Below are 24065 nucleotides of genomic sequence, written 5' to 3'. Positions count from 1 at the left end.
GTGAGTGAGTGAGTGAGTGGCTTCCATGGGTCAACCACAACATGTGCATGTATCCAGAGGTACAGGGGCGCCTGCAATTACCGAAAAATACATAATTAAATAATAGAGTTTGGAAATTGCAAGGTCAAATCAGAACAAAAATTGTGAGGCTGATGGTTTTGGAGCAAGTGATCTTCATTCCTGGAAGGGTAGAAGTCCAAACAGTTGGGAAGTGGATATAAACATTACAAAATATACTGAAGAAAGATGCATTCTAATACTGAAAGAATAGCATGCTTAAAAACTTCAGATCTGCAGTAAAGAACTACATGGGTGAAGTCAGAGAGATGACTGACATTTGGTTACATGAATATCAGTATATATACATATATATATATATATATATACACATACATGTATCATTCAGCTCTAGACTCCTCTTGCTGCAGTGGCAGAAGAAATGAACTCTTAGCTGGTTTTGATTGCTTTCTATTTGTTCACTCATTCTCCTTCCTTTTCCCTTGGGTCTCCTGATTGTTAATCTTACAGGTCATGGAGCTTTATTAAAATAACACACCGGGAAGACATTATTAATTATTAATAAAGGCTTTCTATATTTCTTTTCAATAATTTAAACTCATTATGGTCAAAGCTATTACATTAAACACCAGATCAGTTAGTACAGATGGGATTGCTGACAGGGAATTGTCACTGTAATGTTATCCTGACTTGGAAAGTGTCCATTAATTAACACTTAAAGCCCAAGTTGGAGTCATAAGAGTTTTTCCTTGCCATCTCACATATAGTGATTATCTCTCATTAGCAACCTTCTGAAAGGACTTTTGAGGAGTTGGTGACTCAGTGCCACGGCCTTTCAGACCTTCCATGAGCCTGGTGCAGGGTCAGATCACTCAGCCCTGCCCTGCCCTTGCCTTTCCCAGGACATTCCCTCCCCTGGCAGGGCATCACCACAGACTGCTGCCTTCACCCTCAGCTGCCCTGCATGGGGCTGGGAGAGGAATAACAAGTGATCCCTCTGGGGAGCAGAGCAATTTCTGTTGTGACCCAAAGAGAAGGGGCTGGCTGTCCCTGGCAGCGAGCTGCTCAGTGCTCCCCATGGCTGGGGAATGCTTTCTTTAGCAGGACACCTGCACTGGCAATACTGCTCATTAATTTTTCTGTAGGCACTAATTAGGGGCCCTCAAGTCCTCCTCACTTGCTGTGTCTTTCATGTGTCACTTCCATTTCTTCCATCTGCTTATTTTTGTTTCTCTCTTTCCTGTTCTGACTCATCTGCCCAAGCCAGGCAGTGGCTGTGCCTCTGCAGCAGCAGCTCCTCCATCCCGTGCTGCGGGTGCCAGGCTTGTCCCATGCCAGGGCAGGCAGGCACAGAGTGGAGCTGAGGAGGAGCAGGGATTGCACATCGTGCAGGCCACAGACAGCTCCAGCAGCTCCAGCACTCCCAGCTGACCACAGCTGGAACTGAGAGCAGCAGCTGGTTTTGGTATTTGAGTCATTCTTTTAGGGAGCATCCCTCCACTGCTGATGCAGGAGTCCGGGGTATCCAAGTCTCCCAGGCAAACTCCCCAGCTGAAGAAGAAGTTGCCCACTTGCAACCAGGACAGTTCCTGTCCTCTCCAGGTGGGCTGGATCCTCCTGCACACACAGGAGCTGCACTGGGCTGGGCCCACGAGCCTTTTCCATGGCTGCAGGAGCCACAGCCCCACACCCCAGGATCCAGGGGGAGCCTCCAGTGACAGTGTTGGGTTACCTGGTGCTTCTGGACAGGAACTCTGATGCTTGGGAGTGAGGGCCATGGCCACATCCCCCACACATCTACTGCTGCCTTTTTTTATCCCGAATTACCTGCCATTAATTTCAGCAGGTTCTTTGAAGCTGTTCCCGTGCTGACAAGGTGAAAATCCCAAAACTTCCACTGCCTACTTTTCTATCTACTCCTATATATATAAATGTACACAAAAGACTCCCAAACTTCTTCTAGCAAGCTGTGGCTTGGTTTGGAGGAGAAGGGACCCAACAATGGATTCATTTGGTCTGTTCTGTGGTTGTGGCTCTCCTTTTCTGCTTCAGACCTTTTTTCTTTTTTTGCCTTTTCTATTCTTCTTTTGATTTTGCTTCCTGTTTTGTCTTGTTTATTCCTCTGTAGAGAAGGAGAGTGAGGGAGAGGAACTCCTTTGAAAAGTCCGATTAAATGAGCTACTGTGGGAGTCCAAACACTCTTTATTAGACAAGAAAGCTGGTGGAGAAGCAAGTGCCAGAATATTAAGATGCTTGCTGCATCGTGGCTGCAGAGAGCAGCCCTGGAGTCCTCTGAGGAGGGGCAGACAAGGGGATGGGGACATTCATTTGCCCAGAATTCAATCCCACTCTGAAGCCACAAGCCCAAGCCTTCAAAGAAGGCTTCAAGCAGTCGATGTCTGGGATGTTTACAAGTGTGACAGATGCATGCTTTGGGTCCAGCTCAGCTGTGGCAGCATTTGCATTTTGGCTTTCATTAGCTTCTCATGGGCTGCACGTTTCTGTGTCTAAATCTACTTTGGTCAGGTGAGCATCTGAGTCTGGTCCTGCTCACTCTGGCAGAATGCACATTTTTTGGTTGATACATTTTTTTTGGTCTTTTTTTTTGGCTGTTCTAGAAGCAGCTGCGCACAAATTACTTTCACTCCAATATCATTATTTTCATACCATGGGCCTCCAGCCAGAGCACTAGAGCTGTGCTGGGGGGGGTAGAAATGACACTTCCCTCCAGTACAGAAAACAAATTAATGAGACCAGAATAAGAAGTTTTCAAGGAAGATGTCATCCTTTTTGTGTAACCCCAAACAGCAGCTGCTTTTCTGTCACTGCAGCTTCACCTGGATGTGCATGAGAGATGTCACATGGCTGTGGAAAGCAGAGGGAAGGCCATGGAGAATGCAGCTGCCTCTTCATAGACACAATCCAGAGTTCCATGTCCTACTCCCCTTACTGGGGAGCATCTTGTGGGAGTGGGCACTGTAGATTCCCCTGACTGTCCCTAACCTTGTTCATAAAGCCCTTACTGAGCTGCAGGCCCCCATGAGCTCTCACCTGTTCTGCTTTCCCCACTCTGAGAGCCCTGAGCCTCCCCCAGGGCACAGGAGCAGCTCCATGCACAGGAACAGGAGGTGCTGAGGCTCCCCCAGCTCCCTGAGCCGTGTCTTGGGAAGTTTGGCCTGATGGTGACAGCCCTCGGGGAGGGGGTGCTGCCCTGCACAGCCCCCCAGGATGGATCCTGGAGCTAAGGATTTGCTTATAGGGTGAGCTAACAAGTTAAGGTGGAGCCACCACAAGTTTAAACTGATCAGTGACCCAGAAACTGCTTTTGTAGAGACTGCCAGATTAAATTCAAAAGCCTAAAAGATGCTAGAGCACAGTAAAAGGGAATGCACTTGCTGTGTGTACATGGAAAGAAGGAAGTCACGGTGGCTGTGACCTGAGGATGGTGAGAACAACTGCAAACAGGTTTGGAGGAGTGGGCAATGACACTTGTGTGCCAGATCCAAGCAGGAATCTGGTTTTGTTCAACAATGTTTGCAAAGGCTCTGGGGAACTTGGAGAGTGCAAGAAAAACATCAGGATGCTGAGGGTTGTTCTCGACATACTGCCTTGCTCAGTTCTTCCTCCTCCCAGACTGCAGAGGGGCATTTTCATCCTGCAACCTGCACTCTGCACAGGTGTCCAGTCACTGATGGAGCTTTTCTTGTCCTGGTAAATCAGCAGCTCCAATTCCCCAAAATGCCTTCACCGTGCAGCTGAAATCTAAGACCTGGGTGTGAGAGCAGACATAAAATATTGAGTCAAAAGCTATTGCTGTAGTGAGGACAGAGGCAGCTCTTGTCAGCTCAGTCACAGACAATCTGCAAATGCTCCATATTTAAGGAGTCGAGACAGAGGGAGAGGTTATTCACAGCAGGTGTTTCAGCTCCAAAATGAATACATGCAGATAAATCCTCTGGGTTTTTCACTGGAGAGTGTGCATAAGCATATTTCAAGAGCTAGAGAGAGACATTTGGATATAAAGGTAAGTTGGACAGTAAGAGATTTTGAGAGGATGGGTGGTTTGACTTAAAAATGAACACAATCAAGCACCACAAAATTTGCAATGATGTTTATTTTTCCTGTAGCCCACAGACACAGTTGGATCTGGCAACAGAGCAGATTCTATTTTCCCATGAAGTGTCCATGTGACATCAAACCCAGGCTAATACTGTCATCAAAGGCATTCAGAGAGGGCAGCAGCAGAAGCAATGGGAGATGCTGGGAGGAGGCCAGACAGCAAGGCACAAGGGCAGGGAGCACCTCCTCTCCCACTGCCAGAGCAGAGACAGGGTGCAGAGATGCATAAAGTCATTATTCTCATCTATACCAGACAAACACAGCACCATGCAACACAATCTGCAGCTGGAAGTGGGTGGGGAGCAGGATATGGATTGTTATTGCAGTTATTGTTGGGAGCCGTGTGTGCAGGACAGCAGGGAGAGCCCAGGGAGTGCCCAGGTGTCAGCAGCTCACACAAAGCTCCCCAGGGGCATTTGCTTGCTGAAGGGAACCACGATTCTCAGGATGCATCTACTGGGACACACCTTTCCCTTGGAGCCAGATCCACTCAGCTGCATTTCAAATGGAGTTCAAGTATCTAAAATACCGTGGAAAAAATCTGTCTATTTTCTTTGCAGGAGGACTACTGTGGTGCTGTTAGGTTAAGGTTCCTTCCCAGGGTGCCCTCCCTTCCAGCTCTGGCCCAGACCTGCACCTTCCATGGCACTTGCTGTCCAACCTGGCCAAGGGTAGCATCACCTCAAACATCATTTCCCTTCTAAAAGAAGGTTGGTAGAATACCTTCTCCTGATCACACTCTGCTGCTCACAATCCCCCTCCTCCCTCCAGCCCACGTCCCACACAGCCCCCACCCCACACTGTATGTGCTGCACACAGGCAGGGCCTGGGCTGTGGGTACAGGAGGGTGGCACACACAGCATCGCTCCCTTTTACTTTGTTTCACCCAATCACAGACCTTCCAGCACCCGAATGCTCCTCTGCCAAGTGGTTCCTTCATCCCAAGCAATCTGCACAGCAGCAGCCAGCCCAGAATTCTCCACAGTGCAGGGCGACTCGTGCAGCCCTGCTTGCAGCTGGGACCTTTGCTCAGCCCTAGAGACTGAGAAAAAGGCTTTGGAAAGGCAGGCTAGCTCCTGCAGCCAGCACCATGCCCTTGTCTCAGCCAGTTACTGTACAAATGGACAACACACACACATTATTTACAGCCCATTTTTCACATGATGGAGCAGCTCTTGGCTCGGTCTTTCCTGATCTCTGTGTCACTCAGTAAGTCTGTCCTGCCAGGCATCTGTGACGCCCGCTTCAGTCCCCGTTTGGAGTTGCTGCGCTTCAAGTTCTTGTGCACTCTGTTGACCGAGGCCAGCGTGGTCACATGGAACACGTCCCTCACGCTGTTCTCTGACACCTTGGAGGAGCACTCTGCGTAGGCCACTGCCCCAATCTGCCGTGCCAGTGCACTGCCCTGCAGCCAGAGACAGAGGAGGAACAGGGAACAAGGTTAGGACAGGTTAGGTTAGGTTAAGTTAGGTTAGGTTAGGACCTTGCTGTCCAAGGAGCAGCCTCTCACACAGCCAGCAGCCCCATCAGGGCATAGTGGCACCATGGGGCTCCTCAGCACCTGTGAACACAGTGCAAGGCTCTGTGACAGCTCCAGAGGTGAGGGCAGCCTCCTGAGCAGACAGTGCTGGACCCTGGGTTACAGGCACTTTGTCCTTCACACAGTGCCATCCCTGCAGCTGAGAGAGTCACTTGCTCTGCACAACACAGAGCCTGGCACAGCAGCAGCTCAGAGTGCAGCTGCCCTGCACCAGTCTGGGTCTGTCACTAGCCTGGAGACATTGCTGGGTCCTCTGGAGGCCACTGGCAGCAGCCCCTCAGCCCCCCAGCTGTGGTTTCTTCCCCCTTGCAGTTTTGGCCCAACATAGAACCCAAGTAGGAGAGTCACTGGGAGCAGAAAGAGAACTAGCAGATGCAGAAGGACACCACTCCCCTTTAGCCAGTCCAACTTGTCAAATCAGGCACTTCCACCTCCTTTGAGGAATTACTTTTTGGCTACTAACTGGGTGGCTGCTCAGCAGAGCATCAGGAGTAAGTCAGGGTCTTCCAGAGCTGGGGCCAAGAGTGCTGTCAACATGAGAAGCTCTGAGCCCCTGAGCCACGATCAAAGCAGCTGCAGACCCGGCCCTGGGTGCAGTGGGTCACAGAGCACACCTCCCTCCTCCCTGAGCACTGCCAAACACACCTGCTCATGTGTCACAGGGATGAGGCGCTGCTTGGAGAGCTCCCGGAGGGTGTTGAGGTCTGTCCTCATGTCCAGCTTGCAGCCCACCAGCACAATCTTCGCGTTGGGGCAGAACTCCTGCGTCTCCCCTTGCCACTGCAGAGGAAAGGAGAGGCTCTGGTGTGTGTGGATTTTCCAAGCAGGGTGTCACAACTGTTCCAAACACTGATTAGCATATCAGAGGTCTTTAATGACTGCCACAGTAAAGGATGGGAATGGCCAGAGAACCCCTTGGACAACTCCGTGCTCGCCTGTTCCAGATTATGCCCTGCAAACCTGCCCCATCCAAGCTGTGGCCCCCTGTGTGAGACCATGGGAGGCCAGTCCTGGCTGTGGAAAAACAACAACCAAACAGTCTGGTGCTCAGATCTGGGACCTCAAGGGTCAACACGGCCAGTGGAGAGCTCTTTCCACACTCACACACTATTTATTACTGGGAACCACCTGTTAAAGACATTATGATATTCAGAGCATAGCTACAGTCAGGGAAATTAAGAATTGAAGCGATGGGAAGAGAAGGCCAGGGCAAACATCCATGTCCTTCATATAAATGGCTCCTTTCAGAGCTCCCAAAGTGAATGCCTGATGTCAGCTGTGTCTGCAGCAGTAAATAAATCCATCACCTGTGACCTCCCCCGGGGGAGACCTGCACAGCTCCATCAGCATGTCAATGCCCCAGTTACTTATCTAGTGGTGCTGAAGTAGAAAGCAGATAATAAATAGAGATTACCCCCAGCTGAAGTGTCATTAGAAATTAGCAATTTCCTGCTACTATAACTGGTGGTTAAGCATATACCCTGGGCAATTAGAAGCAGAAAGAAAACCAAGCCACTAAGCCCAGTGTCCACAATCTCCTGGGGAAGGGAGTGCCAAAAACCGCCCAAATATCATTCAACCAGTATCAGACCAGAGCAACTGCACAATATGAAAAATCGTATTTTCTATCAAGAGCTTGTCTTAGGTATCTTCAGGTATCTGCTTGCCAAGGACATTGGTTTCCCAGGACTCAGGCACCCCCAGCCCCTGGGCAGCATGCCCAGGGTGATCATGGTGCTGCAGTCAGAGCACCAAAGGCCTACACAACCTCTCAATGAACGGATCCAGTTCTTTTGGAGCTGGAATTCAAGCACCCTAATTTACATGAAGGATTTGAGCTACAAGGTGTGTTCACACCTGGCCTAGGTCACAGTTCTGCAGTGACACAAGGCTCCCTAATCTATGGAGAGAGCTGTGACCCTCTTCCTGCATGACTGACACCTCTGGGAGCCCAAAATCTGTTGTGTTATCAAGCCTTGTCAGAACCAAGGCACCACTCCACGAAAACTTGCTCTGCATGAAAGGCAGAGCTGCTTGCTTGCACTCCCTCAGATGGCTCTGCCCCTTCAACTCTACATGCTGCACAGCAGCCCAGGCATCAAAAGGAAGGCATTAATAAAGACTTCCTCTGCTGAAATTTTGCCTGAGGCTTGAACAGGAAATGTTATTTTCCTTATTTGCCTGATATCACAAGCTAAAACCCATTTCAACTTCATGGTGTCTTAGGAATTTTCCTCACCGCCATAAAGCTGCACCAAAGGAAACAAGACATCTTCTCAGAGGCACTTAAGAAATCCCCTGGGATTTAGGGTTTATTTTAAGTTACCATATCAAAAAAACATTGCCTAACAGCACTCAAAACATCTTTGAGGCTGTACAGGGAAAGCCATGCACTGAGCAGGGTGGACTCACATGAAGAGTGTGCAGAGACAAATAACTCCCAGCCCCACCTAATTACTGAGGGGTTTGTATTTCATTAAGGTATGAGTGATTCACTTGCATTATTATTCTGCTGACTCCCAAGCTGAGCAGTGAATTCTTTTGAGTCCACATGAAACACCCTCCCTCCACCCAGCCTGCTTGGTACTCGGGACCTGTTCTGGAAGCCAACACTGAGCCATTGACCAATTTATCTGAAGGGTCTTTGTCCCCTCACCAGGACACTCCTGAGACAAAGAGCCACTTCTCAGCCCTCCCAGCAGCTGAGTAAGAGGCACTTGCTTCAGCACAACATTTGGCAAAATGTGTAGGGGCCAAGAGGCCAGCCAGTACAATGTGACATGTTCAGGCCGTGGCCATTCCAGCCTGGGGCTCTCCGAGGAGAACAGGCACGGGAGCCACTGCTCTGTGGTGCTTCTCATGCTTTGGTGTCTCAGGGAGTGTCACAAATGAGATGCCAGCCAAGGCTCTCCCCAGGACAGGATGCAGCTGCCAGATGCTTTCTGCACAGCAGAACCACAGCTCCCTGAATTGCATGGATAGAAGCAGGGCACACCAGGACCAAGGGATGCAATCACCAGGAAGCCACTTACCCTCGCTCCTCTGAGCAGCATCTGGAGTTGCTGGACTTGTCTCCATCTTAGAGGAAAGCCTTGTGTGGGACCTTTCTCCCAGAAGTGACCCACTGGAGACCAGCCAGGGGTGCTCCACAGCACATCCCCAGCCCTGTGAGGCTCTCTGGGACCTGCCAGCTGGAATATCAGCTCTGCTGAAAGGCACTAAGGTGCAGGTAGAAAACTCCCAGCTGCTCCCACAGAGCTCTGCTGGGACAGGCTTAGGGCCTTGCCTGCTCTCCAGGCCATCTCATCTTATTAATTCATGGGCTTGAAATTCAGCACCACAGCTCATTATTTTTGTTGATGAGCTATAGAGAACTGATTGCTGTCTTTTCTACTATGCAGATGCTGAGCTGAGGGGAGAGCCAAAAAGCTGAGCACTCTGCTTGCTTGGAAACAGGCACCAGGGGCTACTTCTCAGCTGCTGCAGGCAATCCATAGTCACTGGTGGTTCTGCTAACAGAGATCCATAATACCTTCCAAGATCTTAACAGAAAAAAGAACAAATGCCCCACATTTGTTTGTGTGAACACAGACCCCACACACACGCTGCAAGCTGCCACGAGCTTCGCCATTCACTAGGTCCATCTCAAATGGAAATATCTTGCATTCTGCACAGACCAAGCAGAGCATCCGATCCTCCTCTGAGCACACGAACTCCAGCCTGGCCTGGCCACAGGGCTGAGCTTTGAGTCCTGCTGGGATCCTCAGGGCACAGGGAGCCCGTGGTGGCCCACAGGGGCCGCAGAGCAGCCCTGTCAGTGGCAGGGCCGGGCACTCACCTTCTTTAGCACGCTGTCCAGGGTCTCGGGCCGGCTGATGTCGAAGCAGATGAGCACAGCGTCCGAGTCGGGGTAGGCCAAGGGCCGCACGTTGTCGTAATAGGCCGAGCCTGAGGAGAGGAGCCAAGGTGAGCAGGGCCCAGGCCTGTCCCTGCCTGCAGCACATCCCACAGGCCAGGCTGACACCACAGCCCTCCCGGACAGAGATCCTCAGCCCAGAACTGCAGACACTGCCACGGGATGCAGACTGCTCTGCTGAACACAAAGGATGTTAACCCGAGCTTTTGACCAGTCCCACACCATAAGGTTCACCAGAGACTGACTGGCAGAGGATTTTAATTCCTTTGTTTAGGCATGGAAGTCAGAGGTTTTGTCCTTGTTTTCTTATATTTACCCCTTGACAGAGTGAAGAGGCAAGTTTTGCATCCCTCTCCCTCCCCAGTGAGCAGGGGATGCTGCTCAGGCAGGAGAGCCCAGCTCAGCTCAGCTCAGCTCAGGCCTGGCTCATCACTCACGCCTGGCTTCCATCACTTGTCATGCCAGTGCTGCACCACTAACAGTGGAAAGGTGTGGCTGAGAGAAGACAGAGTGCTGCTGCTGGTTTTTATCCTCCCTTGCTGTCTTTATACAGAAGAGCTTGCTCACAGAGGTTGTGAGAATTTGTGACAGGTAAAAATGAATTGCCTTCTTTCTGGATTTGTGCTGGAAAAAGTCAGACAGATTCTTTTTGGCATATAAAGAATTGACAGGTTTTAGTGAACGAGCTATAAATGGAAGTGGATGATTCTGCATTCCACAGGAATTCTGTGAGCAGGCAAAGAGCTCAGCCTGAATCCTGCACAGCTTCTACTACACACATGCACACACACATTCAATGCAAATTTCAGGCAGTAAAGTCACCGTGCCATAGCGTTTTTATTTGCACTGCACTCTGTTGGTGAGTGCAGACACCTCAGCAAACAGTCATAGTCACTGCTACTTAAAAACACTGTTTTGGTCTTATATTGCAAAGACAAATGACTTAAACTTCCTGGAGGGATGAGAAGCAGAGATTTATTTATGGAAAGAGGAAACAGAGACCTCAGAGCCCTTGTTGAATCTGCCTCCTCCAAATGCAGGATTGCCCACCCTAGGCCGAGGAAGCCAGACATCTTCCTGCTGCAGCTCCTTGGGATGCCTGGACCCAGCACTTTCCCAGCCCAGGAGAAGGGTGCAGCCCAGGTGTCAGGTGGCTCCTTGTTGAAGTTCAGCACCCGATGAATTATGGATGATGGTGGCTTAGGTTTCCGGAAGGATGGAAATCTGCCTGGGCTAAGCACGAGAGGAGAATGGGCTGATTCTCTGCAGGAGCCCCAATCCTGGGTCCTGTGTGCACACCCAGCTGAGGTGCAGCCCCGAGTGGGGCACAGTGCAGCACAGCACTGCAAACACTGCCCACACCAGGCACTCCACAAACACCCCAGGCCTCTCTGCAAGACTAAGCCTGGGGAGCAGAGCCCGATGCTCCTGCCTCTGCCTACATGGGGCAGGCTGAGAGCTGTGTGCAGCCTTCCCAAACCCTGCCCAGTGCCAGAGTGTGCCCACCCAGCTCAGACCACGCTACCAACAACAGCAGAGCTCCAACAAGCCCAGCCCTTGCCACTCCCACGCAGCCAGGGGAAGGTTGCCCTGGATTTGATGATGTGCAATTGGATTCCCAGCAAAATTGGCTACAGCTGCTTCCAGCTCTTACAGCCAGCCCAAAGGAGCAAAGGCTCCTGCACCCACTGCTCCCACTGGGGAGGGATGGGTCTCTGTCCCTGCAAAGTCACTGGGAAGGGAAGCAGCTGGGATCAGCATAGAAGACACCCCAATCTCTGCAGAGCCCAGCCCTCTTCCTAAATGGAAAGTCATGTTCCCTAACGGAAAGGAGCCAGTCCCTGGGGCATCTTGGACAGCTCTGGGAACAGGGGTGCCAGACAGGCAGGCACGGTGAGCCAGGGCACAGAGTGTCCTGGGCACAGAGGTTTCTGACCTTGCCTCAGGCTCACACTGCTGCAGTTCACACCTGGCAGAGTCACAGCACTGTCATGGCACAGCCAGGTGAACCCAGCCCTGCCCAGCCCGGGGCTGCTTTCACAGGCAGCACCAAGCACAGCAGTGCCGAGCTCCCCTCTGAATGGGTTTTCAGTCTCATGTTTGGCATGGGCTGACAGGACAGGACGGGATGGAAGACCCATGATCTGCATGCCTGAATTAGCCTGGTCCTTTATCTGAGCCCTGCCCTGTCCCCCATGCACACAGGGGTGTCTGCCTCCAGATAGGGGCCCTGGTGCTGGAGGAAACGTTCCCACGCACATCCTCTCCCTGCAGCTTCTCAGTTTTACATAAACACTTCAGATAAATCTACCCCCTCCCAGCCAAGGAATGCTCCTTTTGTTGGGGTAGTTTTGGCTCATTCAGCACAGACATTGCCACAGCAAACTGTATCATAGCAACCTGCTGCTCCTCAGCAGCCAGCCAGCCCCTCAGAGAGCTGACAGCACTGCTGCAGCCCCCCACTATCCCACATGACCCTTCACAGGCTCATCCCAGTGCCAGGAATCACGCTCTCATCACCTGGGACAACAGGAGGAGACACTCCTGTGCTGGCAGGATTTGCTGAGGGAAGGAAAGCACAAGGTAAAACCTTATCTTTATAATGAGATCAAAATTTGCTTCACATTTATTAACTTTCTGTTCCGTCTCCAAAGAGCAGGAGTCACCCCTGGCACCTCAGCAGAGTTCAGCTCACAGCCAGAAGCAGCAGCTTCTGCCCAGCTCAGGAGCCTGACAGAAACCCACAGTCAGTGCTGCCCTGAAGAGCTGCATTGCTCCCAGCCAGGGAAATGCCCCAGTTTGCTCTGGAGACATCTCCACTGAATCTGGAGATTCTCTTTGAGTGATTAGTCTTTTGGGTTTTGCATCTATTACTTTTTCATTGCATATGACAATTTAAAAAAACAAAATAACAAAATACCCCTGAAAACCCCACCTAAATAACCCAAAAAAGCCAATGCCTTCAGCTCTAGCTCTTCAGTCTTGTGGATTATAAGCACTTGACACCTTACAGATACTCCAGCAAGACACTCCAGAGACCCACAGTCTGGCAATTCCAAACACACACAGGAGCCCAAGGCTGGTGTGTCTGCAGATTCAGCCTTCCTTTACTGCATGAGTCATTCTCCCACTTTGGCATCCAGGTCTGCAAGAAACAGGACCTAAGTGCATCTGTTCATGATTAAAGAGAAAACTGGAGCAAGCCTACAACCAGCTTAAAAATAATATTCACACAGTTGTCTGAAATTCAGGGCTGGATACAAGCATGAGTAGCTCCTGTTTCCCCTTGGCTGGTAGATCCTGGAATGCCTGGCACTGCAGCTCAGAGATGCCACTCTTGGGCAGGGGACAGAAGTATGCTGTTTCATCTATACCAACATTGTGCTAATCTTCATTTGCTCCTTATTAGCTGTTCTAGAGATAATGAGCCTCCTCACACAGGCACCCTCCATCCAACAATAGGGCATTACAAACCAGGAAAGCCATGTGCTTGCAGAGCCATAATCTGCTCTGCAAGGGGCTCCTGCAGCCCAGCTCTGGCTTAGAAGAGAGATGAGCACTGCCAAGACCTCAATTTCTCAGCAGCACACTTGTCTTGGGGGGCTCACTGTAAACTCTCCCCAAAGAGCCAGCAATGCTGAGGCACACATGCACTGCCAAGAACAGCCTTGGTGGAACAAAACAGAAATTCATCTCAGCTTTCTGGGGGGCTACACTGACAAACTGAAGAGTTTTGGGTCACCTCCCCACACAGAGGTATCAGATGAGCCCCAGCCTTTAGAGATGACAGAGGATGCCCACTCTACCAGACAGATCCCACCCATGGTCCAGCCAAGCTCTGGGTAAGAGGACAAAGCTGCCAAACCAGGGCCAAGTCAACAGCCCCAGGACTTCTACAACCTTCTGTCCTGGCTGAACTTTGACATTTGTCTTGGTGGTGCAACATCACTGCAAACCCCTGAAGTATAGGAAAGGAGGAAAGTGCTCTGTGACAGAATAAACACTCTTCTGGGAAGTGCACAACTGAAAAAAATCTGCTCATCAGCTTGGACAATTAACCTCTGCTCCTAATTCTTCCAACACACGTACAAAAATTAGTGAATTACTAAAGAGCTCAGCTGGCATACCTTCAGGATGAAGGGAATAGTATTTGCATAGGCTGAGGTGGCATTTCTGGGCCCCTCTCCAGATCTTATTACTGGAAGCCTGCCCCTCAGGAGGAGGCTGTTCTGCTGGATTTACCAGTGGAGGAATCCCCAGCTCAGGCAGGCACAGAGTGTCTCTGCCTCATCCCAGTCCTGTGTCCTGCTCACATATGCAGCTCCCAGTGGTCCAGAGAAGCTTGCTCACATGCAAACCTCCCTCCAGCAACAGTGAGGAGTCCCTGAAAGCTCCTTGTACAAGCGCCTGCTGGTTCCTGGGGGAGCAGAGTGTCTGGCACGGGAGGACTGGGTGTGCAGATGCAGCCCAGGAGCCCTCCCAGCCTTTTCACAACCACGCCTGCAGCACAGCTGACCAGTGAGACAAATGGGGGTCACAAGTCCCTTCCTGGCACTCTTGCCATGTCACAAGGACAGCTGGCATTGCCACAACCTGCCTGTCATCCTTTCTACAGGCTACAACAAGGACCAGGAGTGGCAAGAGCTTCCCTCAGCACAGCCAGCTCACACTCTGCCCTTAGGGAGCACGGCTGAGGGCTGAGTGAACACAATTCTCTTGGTGCAATGCTGCACATTTCAGGTTTACTGTTCACAACCATTAGATCCCTCCCTAACCATTCGGCTGCCAGATAAGGTTTCTTCCCACAGGGAAGGCTGGGCCTATACATTTGCAAAGTTTAATGGAGTGGAGATTTTATCTTTAGAATCTGGGGCAAGTGGAGCAGGGAGAGCAGAGCCTAGGAGAGAGCAGATCACCTCCAGGCTGTGGGAAAGGGGCCTGCACCTGAGCTGAGAACAAACCTGGTCCACAGAACATCCTCCCTTGTCCACGAGGTCACAGCAGTCAGCAGGGTCAGCTAGTTGTCACTAAAGGCAATGTTCCTCAGCAGCCCCATAACTCCCAGGACATCCCATAGCCCCACAGAGGCCAAGCCTCAGATCCGTAGGGGACACAGGATGGATGATGCCACAGGACATGCTGCCCTTGATGCTGCAGAACCAACCTCCATCCTGAGCCACACAGCACTGCAGCATGCCCCCCACGCTGTGCACAGCCCAGACAGATGATCCTCCTGGGCACTGCCCTGCCCTGTCATGTCCTGTCACGTCTTCTCTAGGTCCATCCTCCACCCACTTCAGTATCAGCATCAGCATTTCTTCTGCTTTAAGAACCCTTTAAAGTTCTGTCTGACTGGTTACTGACCTGCGTGAGAATGTGACCCAGCTGCACGTATTTTTAGGATTAACTACGTATTTGTGCTGAGGCACAACACAAGCATGCTGGTTTTAGGCTCTCAGTCTGAACAGGAAGAATGGGAGGAGCTCTTTTGGTATGGAAAGGGCAGCACCACATTTTTTCTCTGCCTCAGAGTGCAAGTAGAATTGAACTCTGAGACAGAACTTGCTCTTACACTTTGGAAGAGGCAGCCATGGCAATCCTGGAGCTGCACACTGGGAATCCAGGCACAGACAGCCACAGCATCCATGGAGATGCCATTGCTAAACTCAGTCCCTTTCAGCTCTCTAATCTCATCAACATTCCTCAGTAGTTCTCTTAAAAAAGGATCTGTTATCACAGCCTGTGGGTTCCCACACAGGCCATTCCAAGGCAGACTGTTTGCTGAGTACAGGCAAAGAGGAAGGCGGAGGGGGATTTGCAATTCACAGTGTTATTCTTGTCTTGAAAGCACATCTGCTGAAGAGTCAGTGGCTGTGGAGGGCTGGCAGGCACACAGCTCCTCTGCTGTGAGCTGAGCAGGGCACTGCTGAACCTGTGAGCACTGACCTTTGCAATACCGCAGGCTGCAGCAGACACTGCAACTCTCCACCACACTGCATCCTGATGGTCCACAAAGGAAAGTGCCCTGCAGCAGCTTTCCAAGGCAGCAATGACCTTGTGCAAGGCACAATGCCAGCCTTGGTCTCCCACTGAGCACTGGCAAAGATGTCCCTACCAGAACCAGGCAGCTCTACTCTGCAGCTGAATCTGCATCAGCAAAAGATGCACAAAGCAGCTCAAAGGCCTTGGGTCACTCGCTGCTCTGCCTGCCTGCACTTTGAGGTCACAGGCAGAGCCTCCCAGCATAGGGGGGTGAACCAAAAGCAAAAAACTCAGTCCAGGCTGCAAGGCACAATGTAGGTTCCTCACCCTTATTACTGAAAACAGAAGAAAAAGTCCACCCAGACACAGGGTAAAGCCTCAGAACTGCCAGCATCAGTGCTGCCATATCCAGGCCTCACCAAGGCTCTGGGCAGCAGCATGGCTTGAGCTCCTCTCTCCCCTTGCTTGCATCCAGTGCTAGGGAAGCTCTGAAGAACAGGCAGGGCATTGTGCCAGTCCAGTGAGGGCAGTGGGTTCACTGGCCATGCCAGCTCATGGTGGGAACACTCCAAGCACAGGTCCCCGGGCAGCAGGGGCAGCCCTGGTCCCCCTGGGGTCCCCCCGGGCACCAGGGCAGCTGCTCACTGAAGGCTCTCGCTGCCAGAGACCTGCTGAGCACCTCAATGGCTGCACTTCCACACCTCCCAGAGCTGGGCAGACCCACGGACACTCCCTGATCCCACGGGGAAAGAAGGATTGCATTGCTGAGGAGAACCTCCCTGCCCCTGCACGCCTGGGGGTAACAAAGCTCCCTCCCTCCCAGACCTGACGCACTGGAACGAAACTCGCCCACTCCTTGCAGAGCATCGCTAATGATCAGCGGGCATCCACCCTCCTCCACCTGCCGCAAGGAACAAAGCTCTTCCTGACGGGTCCGGGGCACAGGCTCTCCGGGTCTGGGAGGCACCCAGCCCTTTGGGAACAGCATTCCCAAGCCAGCAGACATCCGACTGAACAGGAGTTTCCCCCACCACAAGATACCAGCCCTGTGCAGAGGAGTCGACTCTGTGCTGAGCGTGTTCAGCCAACAGGCAGCCGAAAGAATTTGCCAGAACAGGAACAAGAAGAGCAGCAAAGCACCGTGTCCTCTGTAAGGATCGTGAGCAGAGGTGCCAGAGCACGGGCACTCCCTGGAGCTGCAACCATGTCCATCCCATCCAGTCTGCAGGCTCTGCACTCCTTCTCTCACAGACTTCCCTCCATCAACTGTTTTTTATTGGAGGCTTTAGCAAACGTGTGCAGCACAGGCTTCCCAGGGGACAGGAGGCATGGGACATTCCTGACATGCTGTGACATGAAGCAATTTTACTCTCATGGTCTGTCCCGAGCTGGGACACAAATGGAAACAAACAGGAAATGCAAACAGCACCTGCAGATGTTGGACAAGGGGATTTTCTCCCTGGTATATTCCTAGATCTAAGGCACATTTGAGACAGTGCAGAGTCCCAGCATGTGCCCTGTCAGAGCACACAGGTTTCACCTCCATGAAGCATTCTTAGGGCTGGAAACTCTCCAGAGTCACCCTCCAGGCCCAGAAAACATTCTCAATGGACAGAGTTAAAAGGCATTTAAAGAAAATCAGAGGTGCCAATACAATGTGGGAGCCATTCAGTTCTCCAACACTTCTGTCCACTCTCTGTCAATATTCCTCTAATGAGAGCTCCTGCCTGCCAGCTGCCAATGTCACAGCCTGTGTTTGCCACTTAGCAGGAGGGGTCAATTCAGCTCCAAAGGCTGCATTTTCCAACACACTATCAGCCAGGGTGACAGGACACAGGGAGCAGACAACACCCTGGACTGTACAGAGCTTATCAATGATCCCATTGAGTGGCCAGGTAGACTGCAGCCACACTCAGTCATCACAAGGGAGTTTTCCAGGCCAGACTGCACTTTCCCCATCACCCTCTGCTGAGTGGTGCTCAGCTCACTCTGTGCAGCTTCCAGAGTCTCCAGCTGCTTCCTCAACTAAGTATGGGGCAAGGGAAATCAATTAAAAAGTAAAAAACAATATTCACCTCCTCTCTCCAGGTCTCTGCTGATTTCTCTGGGAATTTCAGTTCCAATCACTTATCTAAGAAATGGACAGCATTTAAAATAGAAAGTATTCCCCTCCTCACATCAGGATCACCCTTCCTCAACACCTCCTTTTTCACTCTTGCTGGGATGGAATTTATCATGAACAATAAACCCCAATATGAAAATCAGCTTAAAATAAAGAGTAGGTAGCCTAGAGAGAAGGGGAAGTGCCCACTGATGCCTGTCATTCTCCATGGGGGGGGCAATGAGCTACTCCTGATCCCTTCAGCTCAGTTGGTTTAACTCACTATTGTGCAAAACTTCTTTTGCCAAAGTTCCCATTTATAAGGGCCTCTGAAGGCTAGTGGAAACTTGACAACAGTTTGCAGTCTACAGCTAAAAATTTCAGTTTGATTACTAGGGAAAACTGCTCTATAGTTCTTGACAGGATTGTTTATTAAGAATTAGCTCCTGTGTATTTCAAATCAAAGGGAATTTATCTGGAAAACTACCTGATGAACTCTGTCTACAGCAAAGCTGTTAAAAAGGTGTGACATTTTTCATAGGAGAAAAGAGAAAGAATTAAATCCCATTTCCTTCGGCTGCAGAGACAAATATTGGAAAAACATCTTTTGTCGCAAGGGGAAAAATGAACGTGTGACAGCATCAGATGCAGGTGTCAGATGCATCCTTTAAGAACTTTTTATCATGTCCTTTTCTTTAAACATTTGTAAGACCAAAGCAAATCATTGTAGAGAATTCCTAAAAAGCAAACAATACTTCAAATGTGCTTCCACAGCCTCCAAGGATGATGTTTTTTATATCAAATAGATACTCAAGAGCAAAGCCATTCAGTGCCTAGCAAAGATAACCCACCACAGTCCCTGCCAAGGCTGCAGAAGCCCAAGGTTTGGAACTCCCCCAGCCGTGGGAGTGAACAAGCTGTGGGTGAACACTCATGGTTGACTGGCCCAGAGTCCTGGCATATCCTGAGCTGCTCCAAGGAGCCCTCTGCAGCCCTGGATCAGCCAGGATGGTTTCACTGAGGCCACGTCTGAGAGTCTCCAAATACACATCAGCCCAGCACCAACCACCCCACAAGGGCTTCCATGTCTTAACCACCACTCTGTGCTTCAAGCACAGCTCCTGGTCAAACGCTGAGAGTCAGCACTTCATCCACAGCCAGGGTCCTCATGGTTCACATCAGCACACAGCTTGTGAGCAAAGCTAAATCTAATTCCCTTTTTGTCTCAAGAAATAAAAATTAGCACAGCAAGGTTCCCTGGGTTAGGAAGCTCCAGAAGAAGACTCAAACATATTTTACATGTTTGAGCTAGTCCAAGACTCAGTAAAGCCACTCTAGGTAGAGCTATGCTGACCCTATTGCTATAGGATCCTATATTTAATGAATGCAAAATTACAGCAAAGAATCTGAATGAACAACAGGAAAAGGAATTCCTAGGTTATGTTTTAATTACTACTGTTCTTGGACACTGAGAGGACTTCATTTGCCATCAGGATTGCAGAAATTATGAGTATATGGGGAAAGAGTATCAGCAAGCACATACTGTATATTCATCAGCGGAGCACAGCATTCAGCTGCGCTGCCTGTATAAAAGGATCCAAAGGTAAATTAGAAAGTGCATGTGAACTTTATGGGATGCCAATATTTCTATTAGCTCTGCATCACACACTCCACTTGCAACTCATGCCTCCAGTGAGGCACGAGCAGGCACAAAGTTTGGGACGGGTCTCGGTGGGCTGGGACAGCTGTGCCCGGCACTTTGCGCAGAACCACAACGGAGGACACAAAGACGCAAAACCAAACCAAGCCGAAAAGGCACCAGAGAACCCCAGAGGCTCTGTGGCAGCGGGCAGTAACAGGTCAGGGCATCCCTCCCGAGGTGAGGGCTCCCTCCTCCAGCTGCACTCTCCCTGCTCCCCGCTCTCAGCAGCTTCTCTCGCTATTCGCCGCAGCACCGAGAGGCCCCGCAGAGCCGCGCCGGCTGCGGGACAAGGGAGCGCCCGCCCGGCGCGGCGGTACCGGCGCTGCCCGGGGCCCCCGGGAGGCTCGCAGGACTCGGAGCCGCTGCCCCTGTCCCTGCCCCAACCATGGCCCGGCGGCCCCGGTAACGGAGAGCCCACCGGCCGGAGGGACCAGCCGGCCCCGCCGCCCCCCCGCGCAGCCCCCGGCCCACCTGAGGTGTCCCACATGTTGAGCTCCGTGCGCTGCTTGTCGATCTCGAAGCTGGCCGTGTAGTTCTCGAAGACGGTGGGCACGTAGCTCTGGGGGACGGAGAGCAGAGGCGAGGTGAGGTGAGGTGATGCGAGGCGCAGACCCGCCCGCCCTCCCTCCCGCAGCCCTCCCGCACCTCGGGGTAGCAGTCCTTGGCGAAGACGTGCAGCAGCGCGGTCTTGCCGCACTGCGTGTCCCCCACCACCACGATCTTGCAGCGCGCCAGGTGCCCCTCCATGGTGCGGGGCCGCCGCGCCCGCGCCGCCGCTTTACCGGGCCGGCCCCGGCCTGGCCGCGCCCCCGGCCCCGACGGCACCAACCAGGCGCGGAGCGGAGCCGGAGCTGGGCAGGGCCGAGCCGCCACGGCCGCGGCCCCGGGAGCCGCCCCCCGCCGGCCCCGCCGCCCCCCGGGCCGTCCCCTCGGCGCTGCTGCCGCTTGTCGCCGGCCCCGGGACGCGGCGGGAGGGGAGGGTGGAGGATCCGCGGTGCTCGCTGCACCGTGCTGCCTGCCCGGCACCGGCCCCAGCCCCGTTCCCTGCCCGGGAGATGCTCTTTCCAGCTCCGGCGCTGCCCGGGGAACGGGAGCTGTTCCCTGAGGAATTCGGCAGGCTCGGGCGCAGCCGGCATTCCGGCCCGCCTCTCTGCCTTCAAAGCATCCCGTGTCCCCGATGTCCAAGTGACATCAGCAGGGGCAGGGGACCAGGCTCTGCAGCAGCTGCATGACCCCAGGCCCGCCTCGGAGCTCCCTGCAGAGAGGGCAGCAATTTCTGCTCTCCATTCCTCCTTCAGCACAGACAGCACATCTATAAATTACAGGCAGTGATTTTAATTATCAGTCTTCTCTGCTGCTAATATTTTGCTGGCCACACTGCAGAAAGATTCACCTGAATGAATTGCAAACTGACAGGCTGCCTGTCACAAAATGCAGTAAAAATAGACACGAGGAAGACAAAGAAGGCCTGGAGAAGTGGAAATGAAAATGTTTTGGCAGCAAAACAAGATTATTAATGGACTGAGGGGGCAGATTGTTTTCGCTGAAATCACAGTCGTTTTTTGTATATAAATACTGGTGCTGTGCATGGTGTTGGGAAGAGTAAGGAGCAAAGACAGGGCACAAGGCATGGGGGGTTGCCATGCAGGTACCCAGTGGTTTCAGGTGCTTCTTGGCCTTCTGAGTCCCTGCCAGCCGAGCCCCCTGGGCTACACCAACCTCAGTCAGCACTTTGGTGAGCCAGATGCCTCCACGTGGTCACAAGCCACGCAGGTCCCACGTCTCAGGATGCACCCCTAAGACAGGAGCCAAGTGCAAGCAGTGCTAAAGGTGTGTGTGTAGCACATTCAGCTGGCCAAATGGGAAATCAGGTCCCAGCTCATCATCACATACCAGAGAAGACCTGGAAGCTGAAGGAATGAGATGGTCCAAGGAGCAGAGGTAGTCCTGGAATCGCTGTAGGTCCTGTCCTCAACTGATCTGATTCTTGCATTTTGTGGGCCAGGAGCTGGTTCAGTCAGTTCTTTGTTCTGCAGCTTTGCTGTGGGTTTTGCTGCAGCATCCCTGGGCCTCCCAGCCTTGTCTTAAGCAAAATGATGAGTGACTGTCTCATGCTTGTTTCCTCCAACCCTCCCTGGGGAAAGGAGCTTGTGCAGCAGTGTGACAGGTTTTATAAGGCCTGTAGTGATTTTTTGCCTTCTTATATGTGTACACGTCACTCCTTTTCATGCAGAAGAATGGAAAGAAAAGTTCATTGTCTTGTGACTGCAGGTAAAGGAGTGCAGGGTATTCATCAGTGTCACCCGGAGCAAGGTTTTCCCCTGGCCAGTGCCCTTTCCGACAGCATTTCACCATGGTTCTCAGTAGGATTAGGCTTTTGTTCCCAACCATCAGATTGTAGAAACCCTGCTCCAGTGGAGGCACGACGCTCTCTGCAGGGAGTACTCAGACCTCTGCAAACCCAACAGCTACATTTTCCTTCAGGAGAGGGAGAGGCAGCAAGCTGCCCCTCTTGCTCAGAGCTGCTGGGCACCGTCACTGCTGAGCCTCACATCCCCTTCAGTGCAGAGCACCCCTTGGCAGGCAACACTTGCACAATATATTCAACAACCCTTCATCATGGTGTGAATTTTCTGAGCAGGCTACAGAGACATGCTGTGACTGTCACTGCGTGTGGAGAGGCGACAGATGGCTCTCACACATTTGCTCCTGGAAGTGCTTCCCCAGTGGCTGGATCCTCCCTTGCTGATCCACCCTCTCGGGGTCTTAATTGCTATTATGAATTAACTTTTGTTGCCTTATATTTATGGCATTTTCTGTACAAAGACACTGGAAGACATCCTGCACTGGGAAAATATACTGTGAGAAGCAAACTTTCACTGAAGGAGCCACAGCCTGAAACCTGGAGCCCGTGACATCTTGTTCTGGAACGCAGAGCCCCAGAGTTTGGTCCTGTACAGCCAATCACAGGCTCTGGACTGAACTTCAAACGTGGTGAGCAAGTGAATTACTGGGTGAGCAATGTCCTGTAGTCTGTCACATGGCCATGGTCCCTGCAAGAAGCACAGATACACCTGGTGAGAGGTGCACTGGTGTCACCCTGGGATCATGGATCCTGCTCATCACACCCTGCAGTGACAGTTTCCTGGATTTTTATGATAATTGTTCACTTTTCACCCATCTTCTCTTTGACATTTGTCTCGGTGTACAATGTCTTATCTCCCAGCCTGGGACAGAAATAAGGGACACACTTTAGTGTCTCACCAAATCTAGTCTTAAATATCTTTTTGGACTTGTCAAATATGGGAAAGAGCTAGACACTGTCCAGGTCAAGTCCTAGAGTATTGCTAACTATGAACACTTGGAGTTAAATCATTCAGCCCAGAGTGGTGTGTCATTTGATGCTTTCTCCTAGAAGATGAAGAGGTAGAAAAGCAGCAGAGATGCAGCAAAAGAATACAAATCAGCAGCAATTAGGAAGGTTAAAAAAAGAAAGAGAAAAAAAAAATCCCAGCCAAATCCCCTTTCATGTGTCCAGCCTGTTTACGTTCTGGGCTAGAATAGTGCTGATCTGACTCACTGCTGGCATTAATGAAGTTTGCACCTCTGGGTGAGCAATTTAATTTATCTCAGCAAGCCAAAGCTCATTATAACAGTCCATAAATGCTATCAGATGAAAGCAGCATCCTTCAGCAATCTCGGGGATTAAAGCAAGGAGGAATTCAACTGCCAAGGCTTCTGCTGGAAAGACTGCAGTCAGAGCATGTGTGCTAGAGGCTGAGGAAGCACAATGCCTCAATTACTGCTGCGGATTTCTCTGTATGGAGACAGTGATCTGGAGCCTCTGAAGCCCTCCTCTGGAGGTGAGCAGCTCCCTTTTCTCCGCCTCTCTCTCTCCAGACATCTCTCCTCAGGGTTCATCAGGCCCAGTAGCAGCTGGAGAGAAATGAGGGGTCTGGGGGACCCCATAGTTTGGCCACAGCTGATCGCTCTCCTCCAGGGAACAGGAGGCTCCTTGGAGGGGCACTGCAGCATGAAGGCATAAAAAGAGACTTAGGGTGGAGGAGGAAATGGCTGATTCTGCCCTCTTGGATGTAGAAACCTCCTTGCCACACACGTCCTGTCCTGGGCTGGATCCAGTTTCTTGAACTGCAGCTCCCAGAGCTGCACTGGCCTTGCCCTCGCCTCACTCTGGGTGGAGGCAGTGCAGCACCCACACATCATTCCCATCACTCCCTTTCTGCCAGGGCTGCCTGCGTGGCTCCAGCTCCAGCACACGGCCCTGGCTGTCAGGGTGATGGAGCCAGCCCAGCTGAGCGTTCCCTGGCACAGGTGCTCAGTGGAAATGGCTTCTTCAGCAGCTGGAGTGATCTCCACTGCCTTCACGTTTGAAATAATTCCTTCAGTTTTGCAATTCTTTTTCATGTGGAGAATGGTAGAGGCAGGGTGGACAAGGGATGAACAGAAACCCTCAAACTTTCCGTTTCTTTTCCATTTAATTTTAAAAAATTAATTCCATATCCCAAACACAAACTGGAGGAAAAGCAGTTTTTAAAGTCTTCCTTTCTTGCAGGCCCAACACAGTGCAGCAGCATCCTCTAGGCTGTGTATGCCTGTGCCTGTGGGCCTGCAGGCTGGTGGGAAGGTCCCTGCTGCCTCTGAGGGATGAGGTTTCTGTGCAGGGCTG

At 51.6% G+C, this 24065-nt stretch overlaps 1 protein-coding gene across 1 annotated transcript; it reads right to left on the bottom strand.

Annotated features, from left to right (window-relative positions):
- Positions 1-4114: 4114 nt before the first annotated feature.
- RND2 (Rho family GTPase 2) lies at positions 4115-20271 on the bottom strand. The gene is made up of 5 exons (XM_014885482.2): positions 20024-20271; positions 19850-19937; positions 9516-9625; positions 6323-6457; positions 4115-5542 (listed from the first exon to the last, which is right to left on the bottom strand). Exons 1-5 carry the CDS (start codon positions 20123-20125, stop codon positions 5294-5296), a joined length of 684 nt encoding a protein of 227 aa, XP_014740968.1. The 5' UTR covers positions 20126-20271; the 3' UTR covers positions 4115-5293.
- Positions 20272-24065: the final 3794 nt, after the last annotated feature.

This window comes from Sturnus vulgaris, chromosome 27, assembly GCF_052056855.1.
Source record: "Sturnus vulgaris isolate bStuVul1 chromosome 27, bStuVul1.hap1, whole genome shotgun sequence".
NCBI classification, from domain to species: Eukaryota; Metazoa; Chordata; class Aves; order Passeriformes; family Sturnidae; genus Sturnus; species Sturnus vulgaris.
Note: the sequence above shows the minus strand (reverse complement) of the source record. Positions and strands in the feature narration are given on the sequence as shown.

Bases quoted from the DNA above. Each gene is read 5' to 3' on its own strand.
- RND2 (XM_014885482.2), bottom strand. From the start codon at position 20,125: ATGGAGGGGCACCTGGCGCGCTGCAAGATCGTGGTGGTGGGGGACACG. The intron at 9,626-19,849 runs GTGGGCCGGGGG...TCCTCTCCTCAG, and splicing joins CAACATGTGGGACACCTCAG to GCTCGGCCTATTACGACAAC. The intron at 5,543-6,322 runs GTGTGTTTGGCA...CTCTGGCTGCAG, and splicing joins TCCCTGTGACACATGAGCAG to GGCAGTGCACTGGCACGGCA.